Consider the following 25,781-nt stretch of genomic DNA (forward strand, 5'->3'; position numbering starts at 1 on the left):
TTGTTCTTTCATTGGTTTTTATTTTGCGACAAAAATCAGCAGGGACAAAAACCCAGGAATAAAAATAAGAGGAGGCTGGTTTCATGCTGAAAAGGCATGGAGCCTCTTTTCAGTGATGTATGTTTCTTTAGCACTTTTCCGAGGTGTTGGGAGACTGTCAGTAGAGTGGTATTGGTCTGTGGGTTGTCCGCCCATTTCACCTGCAGGCATTGTGGCTGTGAGGCTGGCAGAGGAGGCCACACGCAGCCTTTGTGGGCTCAGCACAGAACAAAGGCTGCGGGCTCTTCTAGTTTCTAAAGGCCGACGGGGATAGACGCTCTCAAGAACATTCCAGGGGCCACTGTCACCCAACATTTATGTGGGGCCCTGGGCAGGTCCAGACCAAAGCAGCTTCCAGCCTATCAGCCTGAGAGAGCACAGCCAACCAGAGAGATTGTTCCTGCAAAACCCACTCCTCTCCAACATGACAAAGCAGTCCCACCGGGGCCACTTGGGCACAGCCATGCGTGACCTTTTGGTTTACCAGGGACCTGGGCGAGGTGAAGGGGTTAGGAGAGGTCCCTAGTTCCTTTGGGGCATGCTGCAACTCTTTGGACCTCCCTGGGACGAGCAGCTGAGGGGCTCCCAAGGAAGCCCAATCAAGGCAGGAGCCACCATATGGAAGGGAGGTGCTCACACTACACTGCTGGCATCTCAGTCTCCAACCATATTCTCTTTTTTTTTTTTTTATTATTATTATTTTTTTTCCAACCATATTCTCTGTGGCTGCAAAAACACTGCTTAAAAGTCAGTCCCATACTCTAGTCCCACCCCCCACTTCCCATAGTGACTTACAGTGATCACCACCTGCCCCTGCCCTCATGTCCCTGGCTACATCCCACTGGTGCTCAGTAAGGATTCAGCCTGCCCTGGTTTAAGAGAACAGCAGGGTTTTGCTGCTGAGCTGTGGGCTCAAGGGCCCTGAGTGTTCATCCTCAGAACTTCCGCCCCTCTCTGTGCAGGAGCCTCTGTTCACACAGCACCAAGAACACTGGTGTTCTGTTTATGCTGGATGAGGGGTTAATGTAAACAAGTCATTTCATTTAACCAAAAGGGTTACACAAAGCAGGACTAACAGCAGGAAGCTATTACAAAGAGTATGGCTTTGTTGAGAGATGCAGGATTAAGCTGAAGATTTAAAAACTGCTTTTTCCTTTTCTGAACTGAGAGTCTTCAAATATCTGCAGAGATGCAAAGAAGGTATAATACCAACTGATGAAATGAGCTGTTTCACCAGAAATGGGGGGAAAAAACTGTGTCATACATAAACAGTGTCTAAGTCATGGCCTGAATGAACAATCAAAGAGATTAACACAGCCGAGCCAGAAGAACCACTATTAACCACTATTAACACTACTGAATGCCTTAGCTGTACCCTTAGCTTCCTGGGTCATTAATCTCTCAGCAATGTCCTCACCACTAGGCCAAGATGAAAAGATGGGCATTGACACCCACTGACCACACTGAAATAAATAAAGCATTTTAACATAATCTACTGGTCTGCACTTCACAGGGGCTTACTTTCCATTGACCAATGATCAGAGGAGTAAGTGACCAAGCCTGGTCATTCTAACCAGCCCTCCCTGACTGCAAACACCTGCAGCTGTGGAGGGAGGGGTCCTCCTGCCCAAGATGATGCCTTCAGCAACTTTCTGGGCACAAAGATGCTCTTTGGTGGACAATTTTTAAAAACATAAGAGCCACGAGGAGCACTTACTCCATGGGAGCACTTACTGTTGTCTCTTACCCACCCACACACATATAAAAATCAGTGGGAGGATAGGAGACCTCAGGAGGAATTTTGACCTTCCTTATTTTTGAGGCTGAGCAGAAAGTCATGGAAGTTCTTATTTTTCCAGTAACCAGAGACAACTTCAAGCTGAGGACGGCTTCCAGACACCCTCCTCTCAGTGTTAACACCCGTCCCTCACTCGCAGCTGTCTTTTGCCTTCAAAGAGCAGGATGCTCGCGGCCATGGCTGAATTCAGGCTGTCCACGCCAGGCACGACGGGGATCAGCAGCCTCCCGCCCCCTGTGCTCTCGGCCAACTGCAGGGACTCCAGGCTCACGCCGTGGGTCTCCCCACCTATCACCACGGCTGCCGGTGCCTCTGTCCAGTCTGAGTCGTAACTCTGGACCTCAAGTTCAGGGAGCCAGCATTGACTCGCTCCACTCTCTAGATCCTCTTCCTCATACTCATGAAACTTCAGTGGGCGTTGGTCACGTACCCAGCCGTAGTCACTGGCCTTGTTAGACCTCTGGGCCTGGGCCTGCACGTAAAGGCCGCAGTTGTCAGCCACGTAGACGCGGGTGTCAGTGGGCAGGTGGTCGGGCACTGCTTCCCAGTCCAGGTTGTTGATGATGGGCACCTGGAAGTGTGCGCCCATACCTGCCCGCAGCACTTTGGGCTCCCAGGCATCCACGCAGCCTAGCAAATGAAAGAAGATTCAATTAAGATTATGAACCTTCCCAGACAAGGGGACTTTGAAGGAAGTCAGATTGGTTCTGGATCAGGATAAAGCAAAAATGTCCTATCGTGGCCTTGGTGGCTGGGACCTCTGCCTCCCCAGCTGTGGCAGCGTCCAGCAAACTGCTAAAACAGCTTTTTTTCGTTCCTTCAACATACACCACACAGAATTCCATGGTGGTCTAGTGGTTAGAACTTCATACTTCTACTACAAAGGAGCATGAGTTGGATCCCTCATCCGGGACCTAAGATCCTGCAAGCCATGTGGCATGGCCGAAAAAAAAACCTCCCACACATGCCAGACATTTGGACAGGAGATGGGAGAGCCTGGAAGTCCCCAACCTCAAGGAGCTTGTAATAGAGAGGGCAGTGGTGCTGGGATGACATTTCAGCAGGTAACTATATTATCAGTAACGACTAAAGTTAAAGAAGCATGAACAGGGTAACAGAAAACCCTTGTGCACAGAGTGGCAATCAGGGAAAAACCACTGGGAGAACACGACACTGAGCTGGATCGTGAAGGACAGGAGGGTCTTGTCAGGGAAAGACCAGGGCAGAGGAGAGTTAGAGAAGCGGCAATCGCACCACAGTCCAAACACTAAGTATGATAATCGAGCCAATTAATGGGGCTGAGGCGGGAGATGAGGCAGGAGGCAGGAAAGGACCAGTTTAAAGGAGGCTGGTGTGCCCAGGCGAGGGGTTTAGGGTTTCACCCAGAAGACAATATAATGTCACCAAAGCATTTTAAGCAAAATAGGGACAGAATCTGGTTTATATTTTAGAAAGACCCATTTGGCTTCAATGTTGAATCTGGACTGGAGCAAGGAGGACACTAGTAATGGGGAAATTACAACAATCCTGGGAAAAACCAAGGCCAGAGCCATGTCCTGCACACACCCCGTCTTTGCAGTCATGCTAAACCCAACCGCCTCCATGCATCAGCAGACACATGGCCTTTCCCAGTGCCACAAGCCAGGAGACAGCAGGACTGGGGCACCACCTATCTATTACCCTCCCTGACTTGTTAGCACACATCTCCTCATTATAAGTTATCTTAGAAGCTAATCTGTCAAATTTCAGGAAAGGTTAAGTAGGCAAACCAAGTTCAAAAAGGAAAAAAAGACGTGGAGAAGGTAACACTGTCTATGTGGGTCCCCAAGCACAGGCTCTCCTGAGCACTGTGGCAAACGGGCTGGGAGGTGGGCTGTGTGCCAAGAGGCTGGCAAGTCGGGACAGAAGAGGTGCCATCTAGTCCACCCAGTTAGGAGTAAGGAACAAGCTGAGATTCCCCCTCATCCTCGGGTCCTCTACGCTGGGCACCACATCAGGTGTTCCCCGCCTTTCTCTACCTCTCCCATACCAGCCACCAGCAACAATGTGAAAACCTCCTGCCTGGGTGATACAGGTCCATTTCCCCAAACCACACTTGCTCTCAGAGCTCTCAACAGTGAGGCAGGTAAGTGGGATATGGATATAGGGACCCCGAGCCTCACTTTCATGCTGGCATAGAGATGCACCCCAGGGAGGGATGATGGGGGGAAAGAGCTGGGAAGAGCAATACAGGCGAGTCTCAGCAATGGGACCACTTCTCTTACACCGAACGGCAGCTTCACTGTTTCTGATGGATGATCCTCTCCCTCCTCCTCCTTCCAGGCTGTAATAGGTCTGTTAGGCATATCCCAACTGTCAGGCAAGTCTGTTTGGAACCAAGGCTACAAATTTCTCTTTATGATGAGAGGACAGAACCAAGTGTTAAAACCAGCATCTATTTCTTTTAAAAACCTAGCAGGTGTCAAAATAATTTTAAAGATAATCAACAAGAATGAGCATGCCAGGCATGGTGCTGAGTACTTGACATTCATCTCACTTAATCCTCAGAACAACCCTACCAGGTAGATTCTGTTACGCCTGCTTTCCAGATAAGGGAACAGATGGCTCACAATGCTGCTCACTTACACAGAGCTACCAAGGGACAGATCCAAGAACCAAATCCATACACATCTGCCCACGGAGCCAGCTCACTTACAAACAGCCACCTAATCCACCCAGTAACAGGCGATCTTACCTTTGGTGAGTAACACTTTGCTGCAGCCTGCCCCAGCAGCAGATCGCAGAATTGTCCCCAGGTTCCCAGGGTCACGGAGATTGTCACAAATCAACGATATGGGCAGTGTGTGGCGAAGCTGAGTCTCAGGGTATGTCATCTTAACATGGTCAGGTTTGGCAAAAATCCCTGAGGAAACAAGAAATGTGATTCATTTGTCTGATGTGGGTATGGGGAGTAATTTGACGTTTTGGTTATTTACCACTCTTGGTGTATTTGTAATTACATACATGTAAACATTCCGATGGAATAAATTCAGTGTGCCCCCCGCCAACTCCCTCATAACTGCTTTCAATAGTGGAATGTATCCTTTCAGAACTTCTTCCATGCACTTCCCTACATGTATGTCCACCTACCCATATATAAGTGCTTTTTCTTTTATAGTAAAATCACACTCTATGTAATTATTCTGTGATCTAGTTTCCTTTTTTTTTTTTTTGGCCAGGCTTAAGTGGCTTGCAGGATCTTAGTTCTCCCACCAGGGATTGAACCTGGGCCCACAGGCAGTGAAAGCACCAAGTCCTAACCACTGGACTGCCAGAGAATTCCCAACATTTTCTTAAGTTTTAAATGAACATTAAAGGTTGAAGTGACTCCCAAAACATAAGGTCTGAGGAGGAGTGATTACTCCCTGCAGACTATAAAAACTCACAATACAAATGATGACAGACAACTGGCTTCAGTTTCCACTTAAAATACAAGATTCACAGATTTGAAAACTGTGTTGTAAGAAAAGGTTAGGCCCAGTAATATTGTGAATTTCATTTCAATTTGTTGCCCTGAGACAAGTATGAACAAATGATCCCAAGCCTCCCCTTCTACAGACACAGTGAACAACCACTGACCCATTATTCCCTGTGGTGTTACCAGGTCGGACCAATCCTTGATATCCTCAAATTTCACCTTAATGAGGCTAACACCTTTCAGCTTTTCAATGGGCAGCTCTTTTATGTATTCCAGACGGCTGAAGAAGAAAATTTGGGGCATAGCACCAGCCTTGAGAGCGTCTGCAATCAGCCTACGACCTTCCAGCAGGATCTTCCCCTGCTTTTCTCGAAATGGCCTGGACTTAACTATGGTCATCACACTGCTGTGGGTGGAAACAAAAAGAAGGGTAATTATCAACATCCTCATTACGGACACACATCGAGTTCTAGCAGACATGAAGAGCTTCGTAGTGAAAGAAACAAACGAACTGTTAGAAAGACACTTATTCTGCCCTCTGTGCACAATAAAAACCAGAGAGGTGTGCTCCAAGAGAACGCAAGGGAAAGAGGCCAAGCTCTCGCCATGAGGAGGGAGGAGAAACGAGAAAACTCGACAAGCCTCGGGAACACATCACCTTAGCCTTTTGTCTCCAGGGAAAGCCTTATCATAGCGAAGCCCCGACTCTTCCCAGGTGCTGGGCGTCTGGGATGCTGGCCCCTGAATCTGCTGCTTCTGTCGCTGCTCCCGGGGACTGGCCTCTGCCGCTGCCTTCCGAGGCTGTTTCCCGGGATCGAGCTTCCGTTCCACAACCTCACCAGATGGAAACAGCACTTTCACGGGGCTCCGCCGCAGTGCCCGGACCCAGCGCCGCGCATCGAGGTCCCAAGCCTGCACCACCGGCAGCAAAGGTCGCGTACCCAATCCCACGCGCTTCACTAGCGCCGCCATCTTCCCCCGCCCCGTGGGTCGCGTCACGAAGGCGCGCCGGCGGCGGCCAGTGACGTCACTAGCGCGCCGGCGTCAGCTGTGGTTTGTGCGCCGCTGTACGCGTGACCGGTGGTAGTGTAGGTGGTCATGGCGAATCGCAGAGCTCTGCACTTCGTGTTCAAAGTGGGAAACCGCTTCGAGACGGCGTGCTTCTATCGCGATGTCCTGGGGATGAAGGTGCAGGCGGGGCGGAGAGGGGCTGGAGCTCGAGGGGGGTGCGAGTGACTGAACCCCACCTGGCCGAGGGAGGAGAAAGGGGTGCGATGTGAATTTCACTGCGAATTCGGGTGTCGGACCTTAGCCCCAGGACTTCCCATTAACTCTGTGGTTTTCAGGTTCAGGAAGCATCACGAATTGCGGCTTGGGTTAGATGGACTTTGAAAGGGGGCTCACACTTACTAGTTGCCGACTGTGTGCGCACACAGGTCCTTTCAGTTTAAGTTGTTTAACGAATGTTTTTTTCCTGTCTTTGCGAAGTTTCCAGTCTGTGAGAAAGATAGTAAATAAAAGGTTACGTAATACTCTTCCAGTAAACAATGACTCTTCTGATATGGAGCCTTTTGGTTTTAGATACCAGCATAATTCAGAGCTCTACTTTTCTTGGGGCTGGTTTGAATGGATCACTCACTCTGTCTAGGTGAACAATCCAGCTTGTCTCAGAAGTGTGAAATCAGAATCCATTCTCCTTTCCAACACCTAGAAGTGGCATCTCCCCAGCTGTGATTCTGCAGAGATCACCTGGGTGGCAAGCACAGGTGGAAGCTGTTGGAAGGCTCCTGCTACGGAGGGACTTTAGATGTTGTCAACTGAAGGAAAAATTAACAACCTAAGATTTTTGAGTTAATTTTTATTTGCGGACCTTCCTAAGGACTCTAGTGTGGAAGACAGCCTCTCGATAGCTCTGAGGAACTGATCTGAAGAGGCAAGGGAGGAGCTAGAAGGTATATGAGTTTTTTGCTTGAAGATGGGGAAGAACCCCAAACCATGTAGGAACATCAAAAGATTACTACTAAGCACAGAAATAGGCAGCTCAAGTTAATGGTTTTAGTGCTTTTCTGTGCGTGGCAAGATGGGTTCTGAGTACCTTGAAATTTTTCCTTAGAAATGTATCTTAAATGTCTAGGACCAGAATCCAAAAGCAGAGAATGCTTCTTGTTATTTTTCCATCCTGAATTCCCTCAGGATGTGCTGTTGGTGAGCAACTGCATTAGCTTATGGTTTGATCCTTGTTGAAATTGAATTGCAGGCAACATTGTTTACAATGTGCAAGAGTAAGACTTAATGTAGAGACACTGCAGAGTACAAAGGGAATTACCTGAATTCATCAGTCATTTAAAGAATATCACCTATTTCATGGTTCTGTTTTGGGCTTTGGTGGCAAAGATGAAAATGACCCTGTTATCTGTCCTCAGTTAAGATCCTGGTTTGGTGGGAATTGTATTTGTACTTTGCAGATGGTAATGGAAGTTAAAATGTGGTGATAGAAAACCACAAAACTCTCCCTTAAAGTGTTTCCTCATTGATTAAAGGGTGGTTGTAAAGATTAAGTGTTATTATATATGTAGTATTTGACATGTGGTTTGTATTATGTAAGTATTAGCTATCATTATTATAAAAGTACAAGAGGAGAGATTTAACTCTGACCTGGGTCCTCAGGAAATAATTCATAGAGACCTTGTACTTGAGTTGACCCCTAAAGATAGGATTTCCACAGACCTAGATTATAGATCTGAACAGCTAATGCACAAGTAAGATATGTTTGGGAAACGTAACTAGATTTACGTGCCTTTAGCTTAGATTACTTAGTTGAAGTTGAGGAGATGGGATACCAGGACAAATAGCTTGGCACTGCTTCTTATAGTATCTTGAATAATATGCTAAGGAATTTGGATTTTATGTCATAGTAAATGGGGAGCTCTCTTACATTTTGGAACAGGGCAGTGATGTGATGAGAGCTGTGCTTTAGGGGCTTAATTTTATGGTGGCTTTAAGGAAAGATCAATAAGGATGATTTCCAGTAGTCTGTGAGAGGTGTGATGAGAGCTTGAACTGCAGCAGTAGCTGTAGGGCTCAAAAAGGAAAATGGAAACTGACACATTGAGATCATACTGTGTAGTAGGCTCTGTGTCAAATGCTTTAATAAATTATCTATTTTCATAAGATATTAGACTCAGACCCTAATATGTTGTTCTCAGAGTTATGCAACTGAAACCATTTGATGTCATTTTGGGGTGCTCCAGTGAGCTCCCAGTACCCTAGTCCTTTATGTCTCTATGCAGGAAGAATTCAACCAGAGGCAAAGTGATAGATAAGAAGCAATTTATTAGAATAGGATGCTTGTGAAGTTTACAAGCAGGCAGGGAAGGGATACCATGCCCCAAGAACTCAGTGGGCTACAGTTTTATAATCAAAGGAAAACTGGGGAGGGAGAGAACTTTGTGTTTCTTGGGTAGACATCATGCTTCCATCATCAGCTCCTCCTCCAGGTTGGGCAAGGGGGTTTCTTGTCTCTAGGTGGTCAAGCTAGGTCCACAAATTATTATTTCTTATGTGTGCAGAGAGCGAGTCCTAGGGATCTTTAACTTACTGAGCTTACTGGGCAGAATGTGGCTCTCGTGCCACCAGTGTTTTATTGTTGGGGGCATATCTTGTGCTTCTGTGGCATGGCTTTGTTACTGAGCAAGCCTGCCTGGTTTTGTGGTTACACAAACCTGCTTTCTTGAGTAATCATTTACAGGGTCTCCCATATTTTTGCTACCTACAGTCCCCTACTGGGATTCACTATTGAATCAACTACTTTGTCCCTTTACTCTGTCCCTATCACAACTAAGTGAAGGCCACGCTTTTTTTTTAACTGCACATTACCGCTTCCTGATATAAGTACATTTCACAGCTTTGCTTGGCTGCCTGACCCTTGCTATCAAGCTGTTCCTTTTTTTCCGGCCGTGCTGGGTCTTCATTGCTGCCTGGGCTCTTCCCTGGTTGTAGCGAGTGGGGACTGCTCTAGCTGCGGCACCATGGCTCCTCGTGTCACAGAGCACGGGCCTCGGTAGTTGCAGCTCCCGGGCTCTAGAGCACAGGCTCAGTAGGTGGGGCCCAAGGGCTTAATTGCTCAGCAACATGTGGGATCTTTCTGCACCAGGGATCAAAACTGTATCTTCTGCACTGCGGGCGGATTCTTTACCACTGAGCCACCAGGGAAGCCCAGCATCAAGCCATGCTCCCTTACCTCATTTTCTAGCCTGGGAAGGATATCCAGCTCGTCATCTTCTGTTCATCTTAAATGTAAAAGCCTGCAAATGATAATGTCTGTGTTTTGACATTTTAGTTTGTGCTAAATATGTGGTGTGCAGTATGAAGAAAACTTTACCATTTATTCTAATTCCCTTACCAGATTCTTCGGCATGAGGAATTCCAGGACGGCTGCAAAGCTGCCTGTAATGGGTATGACACTTTGTTTCTTAACATCTCCTTAAGGTTTGAATACCCCTGGAGAATAGAAAGCAGTTTCTCAAAGCAGGTAGAAGGCAGCAGCGGAAATTAAGGAGGCAATAAAAAACAGAAATAAGAAATTAGGGAGGCAGCTTCAGAGTCACAAAGAAATGTATTCTGTGGATGAAGCAATGTCTTATCGAGTATCTCTTAGTTAAGCTCAGTAGTCATGGCCTGAAATTCCAAGGCCTGATGGGAGTTGCATGCTTGTTGACAAATATGCAAAACATAAGTTAAGGTCAGGTGGGAGAACTGTCCCTACAGGATGCAGCTCCCTGCTTTCAAGGAAAGGTAGATGAGTCTTTCCCTCAAGTAAGTGCCAGACGGGTGGTCCTGGGAGCCTCTGTTGACGGGGCCGTCACGTCCTTACAGGTACTTGGAGGGCCAGAGGGGACTGCCCACTTCTTGTTCCAATAGCTCTCTGAGAGCGGCCTGAAGCAGATTTTTGTGTGTGATCACTGGGTTGGATTTTTTTTTTTTTTCTTTTCACTTTTCTAGGCCTTATGATGGGAAGTGGAGTAAAACAATGGTGGGTTATGGACCTGAGGATGATCACTTTGTCACAGAGCTGACTTACAATTACGGCATCGGCAGCTACCAGCTTGGCAATGACTTCCTGGTAAATATCATTTTGTTCTAGCCAGTTTTTGGCTTTATGTTTGAGAGGTCACTGAGACAGCTGTAGATAATGATGACTAACTGAATTGATGACTTTGGGCATGGTTTAGTAATCAGTTTCATGATTTCTATTTAAAAAAGAACTAAACTGGGGTGGGGTGTGGGAGGGAGGCTCACGAGGAGGGGATCTAGGTATACAGTTAGCTGATTCATGTTGCACAGCAGAAGCTTAACACAATGTGGTGAAGCAGTTATATTCCAATTTAAAAAATAATGATAATAAATAAAAATGTATTGAATATTAAAAAAAATAAAAAAGAACAAAACCAAAAAACCTGCTTGGGCATCTTGTCTCCAAGCTGGCTTCAGGATGAAATGTGTTCTCCCAGCATTTAGAAATCAAGTTCGAGATGTAGAGACAGCTTTGAAGGAGACAGGCCTCCCCTTGGGGAATGGCTGAACCATGAGAGGTGAAGGGGCCAGAGTCATTGGTTCATCAGATTCCCAGCACCATCCAGAGAAATGTTTTCTCTCTAGTGGACAGTTGTGATTGGTTCAGGCGATTACAGTCAGTCCCAGCCACAGAAAAATCTGACAAGGTTTTAAGGATAAAAAAGTGGCATTGCATACACTGTATTCATTCATTCAGGACCTCAAGTTATTGTGCATCTATTATAGTAACAGTATTGAAACCACTGGGTGTTGTTCAGGGGCCTCTGAAGAGCTCTGGTGCCATAGTCTTTTATGACTCAGCACAGAAAAGAATTCAACTCCAGCTAAAGTGATAGATAAGCGATTTATTAGAACAGGGTGCTTGTGAGGCTTCTAAGTGGGCAGGCAAGAGATGCCATGTCCCAAGAACTTGGTGGGCTACAGTTTTATAATCAAAGGAAAAGTGTAGAAGGAGAGAACTTTGTGTTTCTTGAGTAGACATCATGCTCCCATCATCAGCTCCTCCTACAGGTTGGGCAGGGCAGTTTTCTTATCCCTACATGGTCAAGCTAGGTCCACAAATTACTGGTTTTTTTTTTTTTTTTTGTATGCAGAGATCTTGTCCTAGGGATCATTAACTGACTGAGCGCGCTGGTCAGGATGTGGGTCTCGTGCCACCATTGTCTTATTCTTTGAGGGCATGTCCCACACTTCAGTTGCATGGTTTTGTTACTAAGCAAGCCCTGCCTGGTTTTGTGGTTAAGCTCACTTGCTTCCTTGAGTAATCATTAGCTTACAGGGGTCTCCCATATTTTTTTCTCCCTACAGTCCCATAGTGGGATTCACTGTTTAATCACCTACTTTGTCCCTTTAGTCTGTCCTATCTGTATCTACCACTTGCTAATCAGTTACTGCGAGATACAGTATCACTGGGCCCAGATACACAGCTAGAAATCTACCTCATGTTATTTTGGTCATTTGCTCTCATTATTCCTGTGAACTCATTCATTAACTCATTGACACATTAAAATAAAGGTAACTAGATGGAAGTTTGTACAAGGGTCTGATATCTGCAAGTGTTTTGTAAATGGAAAGGATGGCTCAGACTTAACATAATATATTTCTGTTTCTTTTTCTCACTCTCCGTGCCACTGACTAATTCATCTAACATATTTCTTGTGACTTGCTCTATGGCATATCCCTTGTTAGATGCTGGGATACAGTAGAGAGTGGAGCATGTTTCCTGGCCTAAGGAGCTCCCCGTCTGATGGGGGAAACAAGTAAAGACAACAGGAATACAGTGTGACAAGTCTCAGATTGGGGTAGGAACAGGGGGTGTGGAAACACAGGAGGAATCTCCAGCCTGTTCTCTGATGGGTGAGAGTTCAGGGAAGGCTTCCTGGAGGAGACATGCGAGCCAGGTGAGGGAGACGTGCACAGGCCTGGAGGTGAGGGGGAGCCTGGCGCTCAGAGAACTGTGAGTCGAGCAGTCTGACTGGAGCTTAGTGTGTGGAGGAGAGAGAGGGTAGAGTTGAGGCTGGAGGAGTACCCTGGGGACGCATCATATCAGGACACTTAGTTGTCCTTCTAAAAGCAGAGTGGAGCCATTTTTAAGCAGGAGCATAACACAGAATTTGCAGTATCCAAGAACCCCTGGCTAGAGCAGGGAGGTTGGGTTGGCAGGGAGCGAGACTGAAAGGAAGGCAGCCAGCCCAAAGGTTATACAGTGACAGCAGTGGGAGGGAGAGTAGATGGATTTGAGAGAGGTCAGAGATAGCAGTCATAGGATTTGGTGCTTCAGTGCATGTGAGCAGCTCTGTGTTTCTTCTTATCTTTCTATTTATGCTCCAAATTTAAATCAGGCAGAGAAAAAAGGGGAAAACCAACTTGGTGCCATGAACCAAGGAGAGGGGGCCCACAGCCTGACAGACGATAAATAATAAATTTGAATGAATGAATAAATAAATAAATAACCTAACATTGTTTTAAATATGATCATTGCAGTGGGCAAAGAACGGAGAGAGAAAAGGAGCTTGGGGGTAGGTGCAAATGACCAGTTTCGAGTAGGGTGTTGAGAGTAGCTTTCCGTGAGAAGGTGACATTTGAACAAAGGCTTGAAGAGGATAGGAGTTAGCTGTGTGAGTGTCTCAGGGAAGAGCATTTCAGCTAGAAAACAGCCAGTGGAAAAGCCCTCAAACAGCATGTTTGAGAAAATGCCTAGAGGACGGTGGAGAGGGGTAAAGGGGGAGGAGACGGGCTCAGAAGTGACCTGGGTCAGGGGCGAGGCTGCCCTGGCGACTCAGGGGTAAGGCGTCCACCTGGCAGTGCAGAAGATGCAGCTTCGATCCCAGCCCAGGAAGATCCCACATGTCTTGGAGCAGCCAAGCCCGTGTGCCACAGACGTTGAGCTTGCACCCTAGAGCCTGGGACCTGCGACTACCAAACCCACGTTCTGCAACTGCTGACACCCACCCACCCCAGAGCCCGTGCTTTGCAACAGGAGAAGCCACCGCAGTGAGGAGTCCTCACACCACGTCTAGAGAGGAGCCCCTGCTCCTCACACTAGAGAGAAACTCTCATGGCAACCAAGACCCAACACAGCCAAAAATAAATGACCTGGGTCAGATCGTCTTGGCCCTTTTAGGCCATCGTAAGCCATCCCAGGGTAAAATGAAGAGCCATCAAGGGTTTTAAGTGGAAGAATGACAACATGGGATTGCCGTCTTGAGGGCAGACAGTAGGGTGGGTTTCAGAATGTTTACTCCAGTCGCAGAGTGGCTGATGGATTAACAAGACTGAAGGCAGAGGCTGATCTGCCATCCAAGCTAGAAACGAGGCCAGATATATTGGAAGGCATAGTGTACATTCTTAGGTATTTTGATTACACTTAAATAAAGGATGCCTTGATAGGTTTTTATATTTTTTGGTTTTAAAAGTAAAAAGCAAAAAAGTTTAATTAGGTAGCTGGCAAGCCAAGGATAAGATCAAGATTTCTCTGACCAGATCTTGAAAATGAGGGGGAATTTTCTCTGTTAGTGAAAGTGAAAGTCGCTCAGTCGTGTCTGACTACTCTTTGCGACCCCATGGAATTCACAGTCCATGGAATTCTCCAGGCCAGGATGCTGGAGTGGGTAGCCTTTCCCATCTCCAGAATATCTTCCCAACCCAGGGATCGAACCCAGGTCTCCCACATTGCAGGTGGATTCTTTACGAGCTGAGCCACAAGGGAAGCCTGATTTTTGTTATTCAACGGGTCTAATTTCTCTGGCATTTGAATTTCTGGCCTACCATCCACAACGTTTGGAATCTTTGTGGGAGAAAAATGTCCAAGACTGACTTCAAAATTAGCAGAAAGTTTTGAATGCTGCTTAAATCTTAGGTGTTTGACATAAAGGCAGCGGGGTTTTACTTCATTACCTTCTAAAGGAGATCTGTTGCGATTATGCTCTCGGATGATTATGTTCTGTCATTTGTCCTAGGGTATCACGGTGGCTTCCAGGCAAGCTGTCAGCAACGCTAGGAAGCTGAAGTGGCCGCTCAGTGAAATGGGAGATGGTGTGTTTGAAACCAAAGCCCCTGGAGGATATAAGTTCTATTTGCAGGACTGTAGTCCACCTCAGTCAGGTAATTATATCTGGACTGACAAAAGCCCTCTGTCTAAAGGCATCTGGAGGAAGGAGAGAGGGAGCTTGACTTCCGTCTCCTGTGGAGTCTCCGTGTTGACATGACTTGTCTTTCCCAAGCCAGTGTTGTTACTTGTCCTCTAAGAAATTATATGCTCGTGTCAAAACTTCAGCGCATCCCTATCAGTGTTCTGGACTGGTTCGGTTCTACTGGTAACTTGTCGATATAGGATACTTTCAGCTGCAAATATCAGAAAACCTACCTCTAGGTTGAATGGTTAAAAAAAATGTCTTAGTTCATAGAGCAGGTGTTGTCTTGGTCGGAGAGACTTCAGGGTTTGTTGATCCAGCAGCTCAGCAACGGCATCCAAAACCCAGATTGATCTCTCTACCCTCTTGTCCTCAGGGGTCCCCTTCTCCCCTTCACGGTGGTAGGGTGACTGCCAGTAGCATTTGGGGCTACCTGCCCGCACACTCTCATCTGGTAGGAGAAAGAGAAACTGACTTCCTGTGGCTCTTCATTAAAAGCGCAGCAAAACTTTCCTAGAATCTTCTAGCAAACTTCCTGGTCAGAGTCGACTCACATACCCTGCTCCTGAACCAGTCATAGGCAGGCAAGAGAAGCAGATTTATCCTTAGACCAGTTAGTCGTCTGCCCTGGCTGAGGACAGTTTTCCAGATTACAGTGCTGGTTCTCAGTGAGTACAGGTGAGTGAGGTGAGGAGCCCACCATGCTGACCCCCACAGTGAGCAGGAGAGAAACTGCGCTACATTTCAAGTACCTCAGAGGCATCCTCATGCATCATACGTGTATTGCTGAAAATTCTGCTACCTGCTTTGCCAAGAAAGAACCAAAAGCAAGAAAAGGAAAAGAAAAAAAAGCTGGTGAATTGCAGGGGCACTTGTGCCAGCCATTCCCTCCGTGAGCACAAGCCCCAAAGTGGAGACCTTCTCTTCCCCCATGCTGGTCTGCCTCAGCTCCCAGATGCCCCTCAGACTGAGTCTGATGGTTGTGACTAATGTTACATGCTTTTCATCCAGAGCTCAGAAGAAGAAAGGGCAATGATTCCAGTGTGGGAGGTTAGACTGGTGCTGTGGGACTTACTGAGAGATGGTATTTTGGAACTTCCCAGGTGATGTAAGGGATTTCCATGACTATTTTTATTGATAGGTGATTGGTGCTTGAAATACTAACTTTGATATCTAACTCCTGCCATGAATTTCGCAGTACACTTTTTCCATAGTCTTCATGATACTTCAGTGTGTAAAATAATGATGGGCCCCAGAGGCCTGAGATGTTTTCGTTCTTTGCAGTGATAACACCTTGGGAGCCTTAATCTCTGGTTGGTAGTATAGTCAGGTCTCTCAGTCTGGGTAGTGTCCATCCTTGGAATGAATCACTCTTGTGTAGTCACACCCACTGCAACTATTCCTGTCCCTGCATCCCTTCAGGGTGAGTCAGTTGGGATTTGTTGATTTCTCAATGAATGGGGAACACTTAAATCTGCCAGGGAGAGGTTCCTGTGACAGACACCTTGCTTTAGTCATGGTATTGCTAGTCTAGCACACAGGCTAAGGCAGTGAAAATGGAAGAAAACTATACTGAGTTTACCACAGTCAGATGTAGGCTTGGAACAGCTCTTCCAAAAGTCACTTTACAAGATAGAAGTTTCCAGTAATATTAAGCGTTTTAATATAACTGTTATTCTTTTTTACAAAAATACAGATTTTTTTTTCTCCGTAGACATACAGGCAGAAAGAAGAAAACAGATAACCACTGTTAACATTTTAGAGTATATCCTTCCAACTTTTTGATCCAAAGAACTAATTACATAATCGGATACATACGGGATTCTACTGTGTGACATCATAGGAAGAGAAACAGTTGTCTGTTGTTAGAAATTCACTTTGTCCCTGGTGTCTCGTTGTCATGAGCAACTCTGTGATGAGTGTCTTTGGTGAAAGCCCTTCACACATCCACAATTATTTCCTTAATTGCTGAAAATGGGATTGTTCTTTCAAAAGCAGGGGACATATTTTAGACACATTCTGTCAAAATTGTTGCCCAGAAATATTACTAATTTACACTCTGCCATTATGGTTTTTCCCATTGCACTGTAATAGTTAACTCTGTAAACTTTTTAAAATCATTTGCCAATTAGATAACAAAATGTTTTATTTGAATTCTAACTTTGTGAGGTTAAATGTGCTTTTGCACGTTCCTCCTTTTGCTTATTTTTCTAGGATGGGCATCTTTTTCCTATTAATGTTGAAAGGTGACTTAAATATTAAGGACTTCTTGCTCATTTTTGTTGTTAAAAAAGATGTTTCCTACTTTGTAGTGTAGTCTTTAATTTTGATTGTAATTCTTGTTTTGGTTGTTGTGTACAAGTTTTCCGTTTTGTATGATTAACCTAGCACATTTTCTTCTTCATGATCTTTCTATCTTTGATGTCAGATTAAAAAAAGATCTTTCTCTATCCCAAAATTGTTTAAATAATCACCTAGTTTGAGTATTTTCATGGTTTCATTCTTTCAACTTAACCCTGTAACCCATCAAGAATGTGTTTTGCTGTCTAGTTTAAAGGTGTCACTTCTTTCCACCGTAAGAAGCCAGTTATCTTAATGCCGTTTATTTAACAGTGCCCTTTCATACTGACCTAAAATCCCTTTCTTATCATAAACTAAATTCTTAAATGTACCTGAGCCAGTTCCATTCCTTTGCACTGCCCTGTCCATTTCTGCTGTTTTGTTACCTTACAGATCCTGTATTAAAAGTAACTCTAGCAGTGTCTGACCTTCAGAAGTCCTTGAACTACTGGTCTAATCTACTGGGAATGAAAGTTTATGAAGAAGATGAGAAGAAACAGAGGGCTTTGCTGGGCTATGCTGATAACCAGGTGAATGATCTTAGAAAGAAATAATCTGTTACTTTAGGTTTGACTTATAAATGAGGTTGACATGAAGGTTATTCACATAGTTTCTTCATAGTAATTCAGTATTTAGAACAGAAAGGAGAAAATAAAAACTGCCAGGAAACTCACCACCCAGATGTTACCTTTATTTATATTTGGAGATATATCCTTTCAGGAGTGGATTTGTTTAGTCAGAGGAGATGTAGGCAAGACTTAATGCAGTGATGATCATCTATTTTCCTCTTTTTTTTAAAAAAAAAGTAACATTTGAGCATGATATAGTCCTTGTACTTTGACCCAGCAAGTCTACTAAGAATTTATTTCATAGACGTACTCATCCTACATGTGCACAAAGGAGTGTGTACAAGTTTATCTCTGTGGCGTTATTTGTTACAGCAAGATATAACCTAGGGAATCCCTGGTGGTCCACTAGTTAGGACTCCACGCTTTCACTGCTGAGGGCCTGGGTTCAGTTTCTGGTAGGGGAACTAAAGCCTGCAATGGCCCGGTGTTAAAAAAAAAAAAAGAAAGAAATAGCCTAAATGCTCCAAAGATTCAGTAGTTGAGTGATTTATGGTTCATGCATAGAATGGACTACTAAAGCAGCCATCAAAAAAATGGGTCTTTATGTGCTGAGATGGCAACATTAATTAGAGAAAAACAAAGGAAAGAATAATATATAAATTATGTTACCATTTGTATGAAAAAAAAAAAAAAGGATATATGCCTGTGCTGTGTATCTAGAAGGATACACAGGAAACTGCTGATTGATTGCCACTGGAGTGACAGTAGGAGGGAGACTTAGAATTTACTTTATTCCTTTATCCTGGTTTGAATTGTCTGGTTTTTTTTTTAATCACGTGACCTGTTCTGAAAAATAAACCCACTTTCTCATGTCTTTTCAGTGTAAGCTGGAGCTGCGGGCCATCCCGGGGAAAGTTGATCATGCAACAGGTTTTGGACGCATTGCCTTTTCTTGCCCTCAGAAAGAGGTAATGTTTGGTACCAGGTCTTCTGTTGAAACTCTGTGACTTGTGACTTCCAAGAGCTAGGAACCCTGGCCTTCCCTGCTCCAGGTTCATGCTCGTTGTGGCTTTGGTGTGAAGTTCAGCAGTTGTCTCGAGAGCAGCTGAGATAATAGAAATCAAACAGGTGGTGCCAGGGTTCTCTCTGGTTGACCTGAGAGTCCTCCAGGGCTGCCGGGGCCACGGCCCCAGCATGGTGTGGCACCCCTTGCTCACTGTGCCTTTTTGTTTTCCTCAAGTTGTCAGACTTAGAAGACTTGATGAAAAGGGAGAACCAGAAGATTCTGACTCCCCTGGTGAGTCTGGACACTCCAGGGAAGGCGACCGTGCAAGTGATCATTTTGGCCGACCCTGTAAGTATCACCCAGGAAGGGGACAGGCTGCCCCCAGGGTTTTCTTCTGAGGTGTCTCTCTGCCAAATTTCTTTTCTCTCTTGGTGTAGGATGGACATGAAATTTGCTTTGTGGGGGATGAAGCATTTCGAGAACTCTCAAAGGTGGATCCAGAGGGAAACAAATTATTGGATGACGTGAGTCTCATTTCTAAATTCCTGTCCCCTTTGGCCAAAGGGGATAATGTGTATGGAGAAGGGCCAGTTCTTACTTGCAGAACTCTGTCATTTTGCTGTTGGGGTGACTTGAGCCAGAGACTTGTGTCAACTTCATGACCACCTATGTGACTCTTGGCGCGGTGCAGCATCTGCGCCTTCCCTCCCTTCGGGCTGCCTTGAGGAAACCACTGCTGCTAAATACATCACTGTTCTGCTCAGAGACCGGAAGTGCCCGACCGCCATCCATTCTCACTGTCTTAGCCCCTTGGTCATATCTTCTCCATTCTACATCATCGTCCTCTTCCTTCCTGGCGAATTATTCTCACCAGCGTACAAACAATCTCCAATATCTTGAAAAACTCTTTATTCACCCCATATCCATTCTCCAGGTTCCTTCTAAAAATCTCCCTGCACGCCATTTCTACTTCTTTGTGTGTGTGTGTGTGTGTGTGTGTGTGTGTGTGTGTTTACTGTCTAATTTTGTCAGGATAGTGATTGATGGAGTAAGTCATCCCTTTTTAATGAAAGAAATACAGAAGCTAGTTGTTTGCAGGTGGTGAGAAGGGCGGGGTGAGGGACAGCAGAAGAAACTTCATTGGAGTTGTTTTCTGAGGCAGTGCGGGTATTTTGCTTTCAGAATATGAGAAGGAAAACAGAGGAAGTACATCAGATTGTGCCTCATAGTGACAAGGCTCCTGAGGAGGGGAGTGAGGGCTGCCACTCCAGATGAAGCTGTGTGGCCTGGGGATCTCAGCACAGATTCCCAGCATCTCTGAACCCAGATTTCCTGCCTGCAAAATGGAGGAGACAGTCACAGATTTCTTTGGCCATGAATGCTATTATCTCATAGTTTTTTTTATTTTTTTTATTGAAGTATAGTTGATTCATAATGTTGTGTTAATTTCTTCGGTACCATTTCTACTTCTTGCCTTCCATTCACATTTCACTCTGTCTCGCACTGGCTCCTATCACACGGTGAAACGCTCGCGTTGACATTATCAGTGACCTCCCTCTTGCCAAATCCAGTAACTGCTTTCCATCCTCATCAGACATGATCTAGCAGCCTTCGAAGCCATTGTGTAGTGTCGTTCCCCAGCTTCCCACTCATACCTCGTAGGTAGGCGGTGCTTGGTGAATGCGTTGCTGCTGCTGAAAGGAATGAATCCACCAGTCCTGGTTTCACTTAGTATCTATGTGACTGACCTTAAGAAATTTACTTCAAGTCTCTAAACTGCAGTTTTCTTATACAGAAATGCGAGGAAATAAGGTTATCCGCCTCCCAGGATTGTGTGGTTTATAGTGCTTGGCAAACTCCTGACATAATAACGGACACTCAGTTGAGGCTTGTCAAAGCCAGAAATGTACAGAAGCTTTAGTGTTTCTAAACGTTACCACGAAGGAAAAACAGAATCTCCGGCCTCTCAGTTGCCAGACTGGCTAGACTGTTCTTGCTGTTTCATCACTGACCGACTTCCTCATCTCTCTTCTCCCTTGACGTTGGAGACTCTGCCATCTTCCTGTCTGTCTGACGGCTTCCCCTCAGCCACAGGCACCTTTTTCTGTGACTGGTCCTGAAGTGATGTTGCCCACGGTCCCACTCTGGCTGTCTTTTACTCTCCTCGTACATTCTTTCTTTTCTCTGAGAAGTTACCTGCTCCTCTGGTTATCTCTGCTCTGAGCTTCAGCCATCATCTGTTCTAGTCTTCTTAATTTCTAGTTCCCACTCCCCTCTAAGCTCTAAACAGTCATTTTTGATTGTTGTTACTAAGGTAAAGAATACGTTGAACTTAAGTGTACAGAAATTTGGTGTTTATGTTGATAAATTTTGATACTTTCATAAACTCATATTCACTACTCAAAATATAGAGCATTTTCATCATTATAGAAAGTTCTCTTATGCCCGTTTTTAGCTTCCAATTCCTCCTCCCAGCAGCAACTACTGTTCTGATTTCTGTCATACTGGCTTTGTCCATCCTTAGACTTCATATAAATGGAATGGCTTCTTTCAATAACATTTTTGAGATTCCTCCATGTAATTGCACATTCCAGAGTTCTCTTTTTTTCCTTTTGCTGAGTTTTGTGGATGTAGTAATCTGCTTATCCATTCTTCCAGTGGTGGACATTGGAATTTTTTTCCAGATTTTTATCTATAGCATATAGCATTTTTATCATAGCAGGAAGACTGCTATGAACAGTCTCATGTGACTCTTTTGATGGACTTATGTTTCATTTCTCTTGCGTAAATGTGAGGGGAGGAGAATTGCTTTTACTTTCTAAGAAGCTGCCAGTTGTCCAAAGTGACTGAATATTTTAAACTATCGGTCGTGTATGTATAGAAGAGTTCCAACTGTTCTAAATCCTCACCAGCATTTGTGTGTTCTCTTTTTGTCTATTTCTTGCCATAATTTTATTTTTAATTATTGTTCAGTCACTAAGTTGTGTCCGATTCTTTGAGACCGTGTGGACTGTGGCACTCCAAGCTCCTCTGTCCTCCACTGTCTCCTGGAATTTGCTCAGATTTGTGTCCATTGAGTTGGTGATGCTATGATTAAAAATTCCAAATATACACAAAAGAGAATAACAAATCCCTATGTGATTATCACCCATCACCTCTGCCATAATTTTTCGTCATTCCTTTCCACCCCACTTTTTTTGGCAGTGGAGATGTTTGTTGGAGAATTTTAAGGCAAATTTCAGACGCCATGTCATTTCAACCGTAAATACTTAAGTGTTTTACACATTTTAAGTTAAGGAATTTTCTTGTATACCACAGCGACATCATCACACTTAAAAAATCAACAATGTGGGACTTATCTGGTGGTCCAGTGGTTAAGACTCCATGCTTCTGTTACAAGGTACATGGGTTTGATCCTTGGTCCAGGAACTAAGATCCCCCATGCCACATGGCATGGCCAAAAAAAATCAACAACATATCCTTAATGTCACCTAAAATCCAGTTCTTATTAAATTTTCCCTGGCCATCTAAAAATAGTTTTATATATTAGTTTGTCCCATGTGTTTTGTTTGTTTCTTTACTGCTCTGTGTATTTTTTAATTGGTTTTAATATGATTGGACTATATCAATATGAATAACATACCTGATCCATTGAGTTTCATGAAAAACCAGCCAGTAGACACACCAATGATGTATTTTACATTTTAGCCATTCTCTAACCTCTAAATATGAATTTATTTTCACTGTGTGTCTTTGCTTACATTATTTTATTATCCTAGAATGTCCTTTTTCTCATTTGAATATTTGCATATTTTTCAAGGCCCATTTAAATCCACATTTTAAAAAAATTTGACTCTTTATCATCGATGGGTTGGACTTCTGGATACGAGTCATTTGTTAGGTAATCTGTAAAGATGAGCACTTTTCCCATTCAGTGGTTTGCCTGTTTATTTTCTTATAGAGTCTTTTGAAGAGAAGACATTTCTTTCCGTCCAGTTTATCAACTCTTCCTTTCATGCCTCGTGCTTTTTGGGTCACACTAGTGTTACAGCCAAAGAACCTCTAACCTGGACAAACCATGAACAGTACAACTCCACATGCCTGTAACTTACTTTGTCTTACTTCAGATCCATTCTTCGTTAATATTATAGGAAAACAAAAGTTACTATTTATTAAGCATCTCCTATATTGACCTGTTCTTAAGTGCCTTACCTATATTCTGTAACTCTTACCATAATTTGCAAGGTGGATAGCATTCCCCTTTGAGATAAGGAAACTGAGTTTCAAAAGAATAAGTCACTCAATATTATACATTCCACAAGTTAGCAGGGCAGGGGCCCAAAGAGAGGTCTTTCCGGTTTCAAAGGCAGTTCTTTTTTCCTCTTTTGTACTCTGCTTCCTCCCCTGGTAGTTACTGTATATCTATTATCACAGTTGTTTAAGCTAGAATCCTCAAAGCCAGTTTTTCTTTTAACGTTTAATATGCTTTTTTTAAAGCATTTCTTTGTTTGGCTGTGTCGTGCGGTGCATGGACTCTAATTGGTGGTGTGTGGGCTTCAGGAGTTGCGGTGCACAGGCTTAGTTGCCCCCGGGCATGTGGGATCTTGGCTCCCTGGCCAGGGATTGAACCTGTGTCCCCTGCATTGCAAGGCAGATTCTTAACCACTGGTCCACCAGGGAAGTCCCTAATATGCTTTTTCTTTTACAATACTTTTAGATTTACACACAGAGCCATTTCTGAATACTGTTGCTCCTCACCACTACATTCTCTTAGCAACAAGTCACCAAGAGCTGAGAGTTCTCCCTGGGAAATCCTCTGTCTACTTCTCTTTTGAAAAGGCTCTCATTTTCACCTCCAAATACTGCACAAACCTCCTCCCAGCTTCTAGTTAATCTCTGATGCCAGCAGTAGGCTTTCTAAAGTATAAATCCAATAAGTTAAATCTTCTGATGGCCCTTTGTTGCCTCCAAGATAAGCTCAGAGCTCTGGCAGAGCACGTGATGCTCCAGGCCACCGTGTGTGCTGCCTCCCCCCTGCTCACCCCCTTTCAGTCCCACTGAACCACTTATATTAACCAAGGTAGATCTCCGGCCTCCGCCCAAGGGCTGCTTTCCGTTCTCCCCTCCCCACTTACTCCGCTCATCCTGCAAAACTCAGAAGCTTTCTTGGGTTTTTCACACCAGTTTGTTGTTTTTTCCTACTTTCAATGGCTCCTAGAAGACAGAAACATCTGTGTCTTTGGGATATGGGGAGGTTTTGGTCTTTTTTGGCATAGTTTTGATTTTTAAATTCACCAATGTATTTTTAAAATGCATTTAAAAATCAGAAACACACAAAACAAATGAGACCTTTTATTTTCATCAAGGGCTTCCCAGGTGGCTCAGTGGTAAAGAATCTGCCTGCCAGTGTAGGAGATGCAGGTTCAATCCCTGAGTTGGGAAGATCCCCTGGAAGAGGACATGGCAACCCACTCCAGTATTCTTGCCTGGAGAATCCCATGAGCAGAGGAGCCTGGTGGACTGAAGTCCATGGGGTTGCAAAGAGTCAGACATGACTTAGCGACTGAGTGTGTATTTTCATTGAAATGAAAAATCAGATAGTACTAAGATTCTATATAAATGCAGTGATGCCATCTCTGAGTCCCACTGCCCATGGCAGCCACTCTCAGCTTCACTGTTTCTTCATGTTCAGTTGCAGACAACATCTTTTGACTTCCTGAAGTAGATGAATGATTTTACACTAGTTCTCCAGCCAGTTAGTTACTTGTTTCCCCTGGTCTGATATCATGGTTTTGTGGTCCTGTTATACACCAGGACACACACGCACACACATCCACCTGCAAAAGAGTTGTTTCCATACCTGAATCCTCAACTATTTCATGTGCTCCTCAAAGCGTCAGACTTGATCTCTGCTGCCACACCTGAACCCAGCATAATACCTGCCTCATAATGAAAACTGGCATTTTTAAAGGTACAGTTGTCACTTAGTATCCACAGGGATGGGTTCCAGGACCCACCGGGAATACCAGAATCCTAGGATGCTCAAGTCCCATAGTCAGCCCTCCATATCTGCAGACACAGAACCCGTGGAAACAGAGGCCTAACTGTGATTCAGTTCTTGAATGTATTTCCCTTCCAAACAGCTAATTAGCTTACACTTGGTTATATTGGACCTGGTGTTTTAGGAGACTTCTGTTGTAAACCCTGCTCCTGCCAACTCCCCTGCCCCCTTCTAAGACCTCAACCCCATGGACTAATACAATAAAAGGACTCTGGTGGAACCAAAGCATACTGTTTCTTAACAAAGCTTTTTTTAGTTAAGCGGCCCCAAATGAAATAGTACCAACATCAGTGAAATAGGAAGGAGGTGTGGGAAAAGGAATCAGTTCCAAGCTCATGACTAAAATGTCAGAATAACTTTTCACATTTGGTCTCATGATTAGACTGAGTCTCCTGCGCACTAAAGATTCTTGAGAGGGGGCTTCCCTGGTAGTCCAGTGCTGAAGACTCCGTGCTTCCGCTGCAGGGAAGCGTGAGTTCGATGTGCAGTGGGGGAACTAAGATCCCACGTGCTGTGTGGCACAGTCAAATAAAAATAAAGATTTCTTGGGAGCCTACCGAGATGCTAAGAGTGCCAGCACTTTCTGTTCCAAAGAGCCCACAGCCTGGTGTGCTCGGCCTTGCTCTCCAGCCAGCCGTCAGCCACACTTCCTGGCTGCAGGCTCTGCCCTTTACTCTGCAAAGTGAGAACTGACAAGCAATTGCTCGATACCCAACAGCAACCTCTGTCAAAGTAAACACAAGACTCTACTGAGTGAACATCTTGTAATTATTAATTTCTTGATTGTGGGCAGTGAGGTACGAAGTAGATCGTAAGTTTTATTTTCTGGATTGAGACTTAAGTAATTCCAATTTCGTTTCTACAGGCAATTGCAGGAGATAAAAGTGATGAATGGTTTGCGGCACAAAAGAAACCAAAGGCGACAGGTTAACCGCAGACATCACATGCAGCAAGCATCGGTGATTCTTGGCCGGCACCCGTGAGGCCTGCCTCGTGTGATGATGCTCTCACAGCTTGCTGGTTCCTGTACAGGCAGAGAGGCTGGGGTGGTGACGATGCATGTATTTTAATCTCTAAAAGCTCTGATATATTTTAGAAAATCCTATCATCATCAGTTCATTTAAAGAACTCTTGCTGTCATCTGTGCTGTCACTGCACAGGTACAGTCTGCATGTAACTCTATTAGATCAGTAATAAATTCTTCTCCAGGCTGGGACAGCTGTGTGGAATATGACCTTTGATGGAGGGTTGAGGGAATTTTGATAAGCATGTAGGTTTAATGAGAACAACCAAATCCAGATAAAT

At 44.6% G+C, this 25,781-nt stretch overlaps 2 protein-coding genes across 3 annotated transcripts; one reads left to right on the forward strand and one right to left on the reverse strand.

Annotated features, from left to right (window-relative positions):
• On the reverse strand, nt 1-6,300 carry MRM3 (mitochondrial rRNA methyltransferase 3). Of its 2 annotated transcripts, XM_019980718.2 has the most exons (4): nt 5,953-6,300; nt 5,456-5,700; nt 4,572-4,739; nt 1-2,467 (listed from the first exon to the last, which is right to left on the reverse strand). In XM_019980718.2, the coding sequence occupies exons 1-4, from the start codon at nt 6,264-6,266 to the stop codon at nt 1,953-1,955; spliced, it is 1,242 nt and encodes a 413-aa protein (XP_019836277.2). In that variant the 5' UTR covers nt 6,267-6,300; the 3' UTR covers nt 1-1,952. The 2 variants fall into 2 exon arrangements, with proteins under 2 accessions (XP_019836277.2, XP_070628906.1); XM_070772805.1 differs by lacking the exon at nt 5,953-6,300 and having other exon boundaries at nt 5,514-5,643.
• A 26-nt stretch (nt 6,301-6,326) lies between these two features.
• Nucleotides 6,327-25,692, forward strand: GLOD4 (glyoxalase domain containing 4). The gene is made up of 9 exons (XM_019980726.2): nt 6,327-6,482; nt 9,700-9,749; nt 10,296-10,416; nt 14,327-14,471; nt 17,234-17,370; nt 18,291-18,377; nt 18,650-18,763; nt 18,853-18,939; nt 25,342-25,692. The coding sequence occupies exons 1-9, from the start codon at nt 6,393-6,395 to the stop codon at nt 25,405-25,407; spliced, it is 897 nt and encodes a 298-aa protein (XP_019836285.2). The 5' UTR covers nt 6,327-6,392; the 3' UTR covers nt 25,408-25,692.
• Nucleotides 25,693-25,781: the final 89 nt, after the last annotated feature.

The sequence above is a fragment of the Bos indicus genome, chromosome 19, assembly GCF_029378745.1.
Source record: "Bos indicus isolate NIAB-ARS_2022 breed Sahiwal x Tharparkar chromosome 19, NIAB-ARS_B.indTharparkar_mat_pri_1.0, whole genome shotgun sequence".
Taxonomy (NCBI): domain Eukaryota; kingdom Metazoa; phylum Chordata; class Mammalia; order Artiodactyla; family Bovidae; genus Bos; species Bos indicus.

What these genes read in the sequence shown, in the direction of transcription:
- MRM3 (XM_019980718.2), bottom strand. Translation starts at nt 6,266, where the DNA reads ATGGCGGCGCTAGTGAAGCGCGTGGGATTGGGTACGCGACCTTTGCTG. An exon ending in CCTGGAGACAAAAGGCTAAG is followed by an intron (nt 5,701 to 5,952) that starts GTGATGTGTTCC and finishes TTCCACCCACAG; the next exon opens with CAGTGTGATGACCATAGTTA. An exon ending in CAAAGTGTTACTCACCAAAG is followed by an intron (nt 2,468 to 4,571) that starts GTAAGATCGCCT and finishes TTCATTTGCTAG; the next exon opens with GCTGCGTGGATGCCTGGGAG.
- GLOD4 (XM_019980726.2), top strand. Translation starts at nt 6,393, where the DNA reads ATGGCGAATCGCAGAGCTCTGCACTTCGTGTTCAAAGTGGGAAACCGC. An exon ending in TGCAAAGCTGCCTGTAATGG is followed by an intron (nt 9,750 to 10,295) that starts GTATGACACTTT and finishes TCACTTTTCTAG; the next exon opens with GCCTTATGATGGGAAGTGGA. An exon ending in TTTCTTGCCCTCAGAAAGAG is followed by an intron (nt 18,378 to 18,649) that starts GTAATGTTTGGT and finishes GTTTTCCTCAAG; the next exon opens with TTGTCAGACTTAGAAGACTT.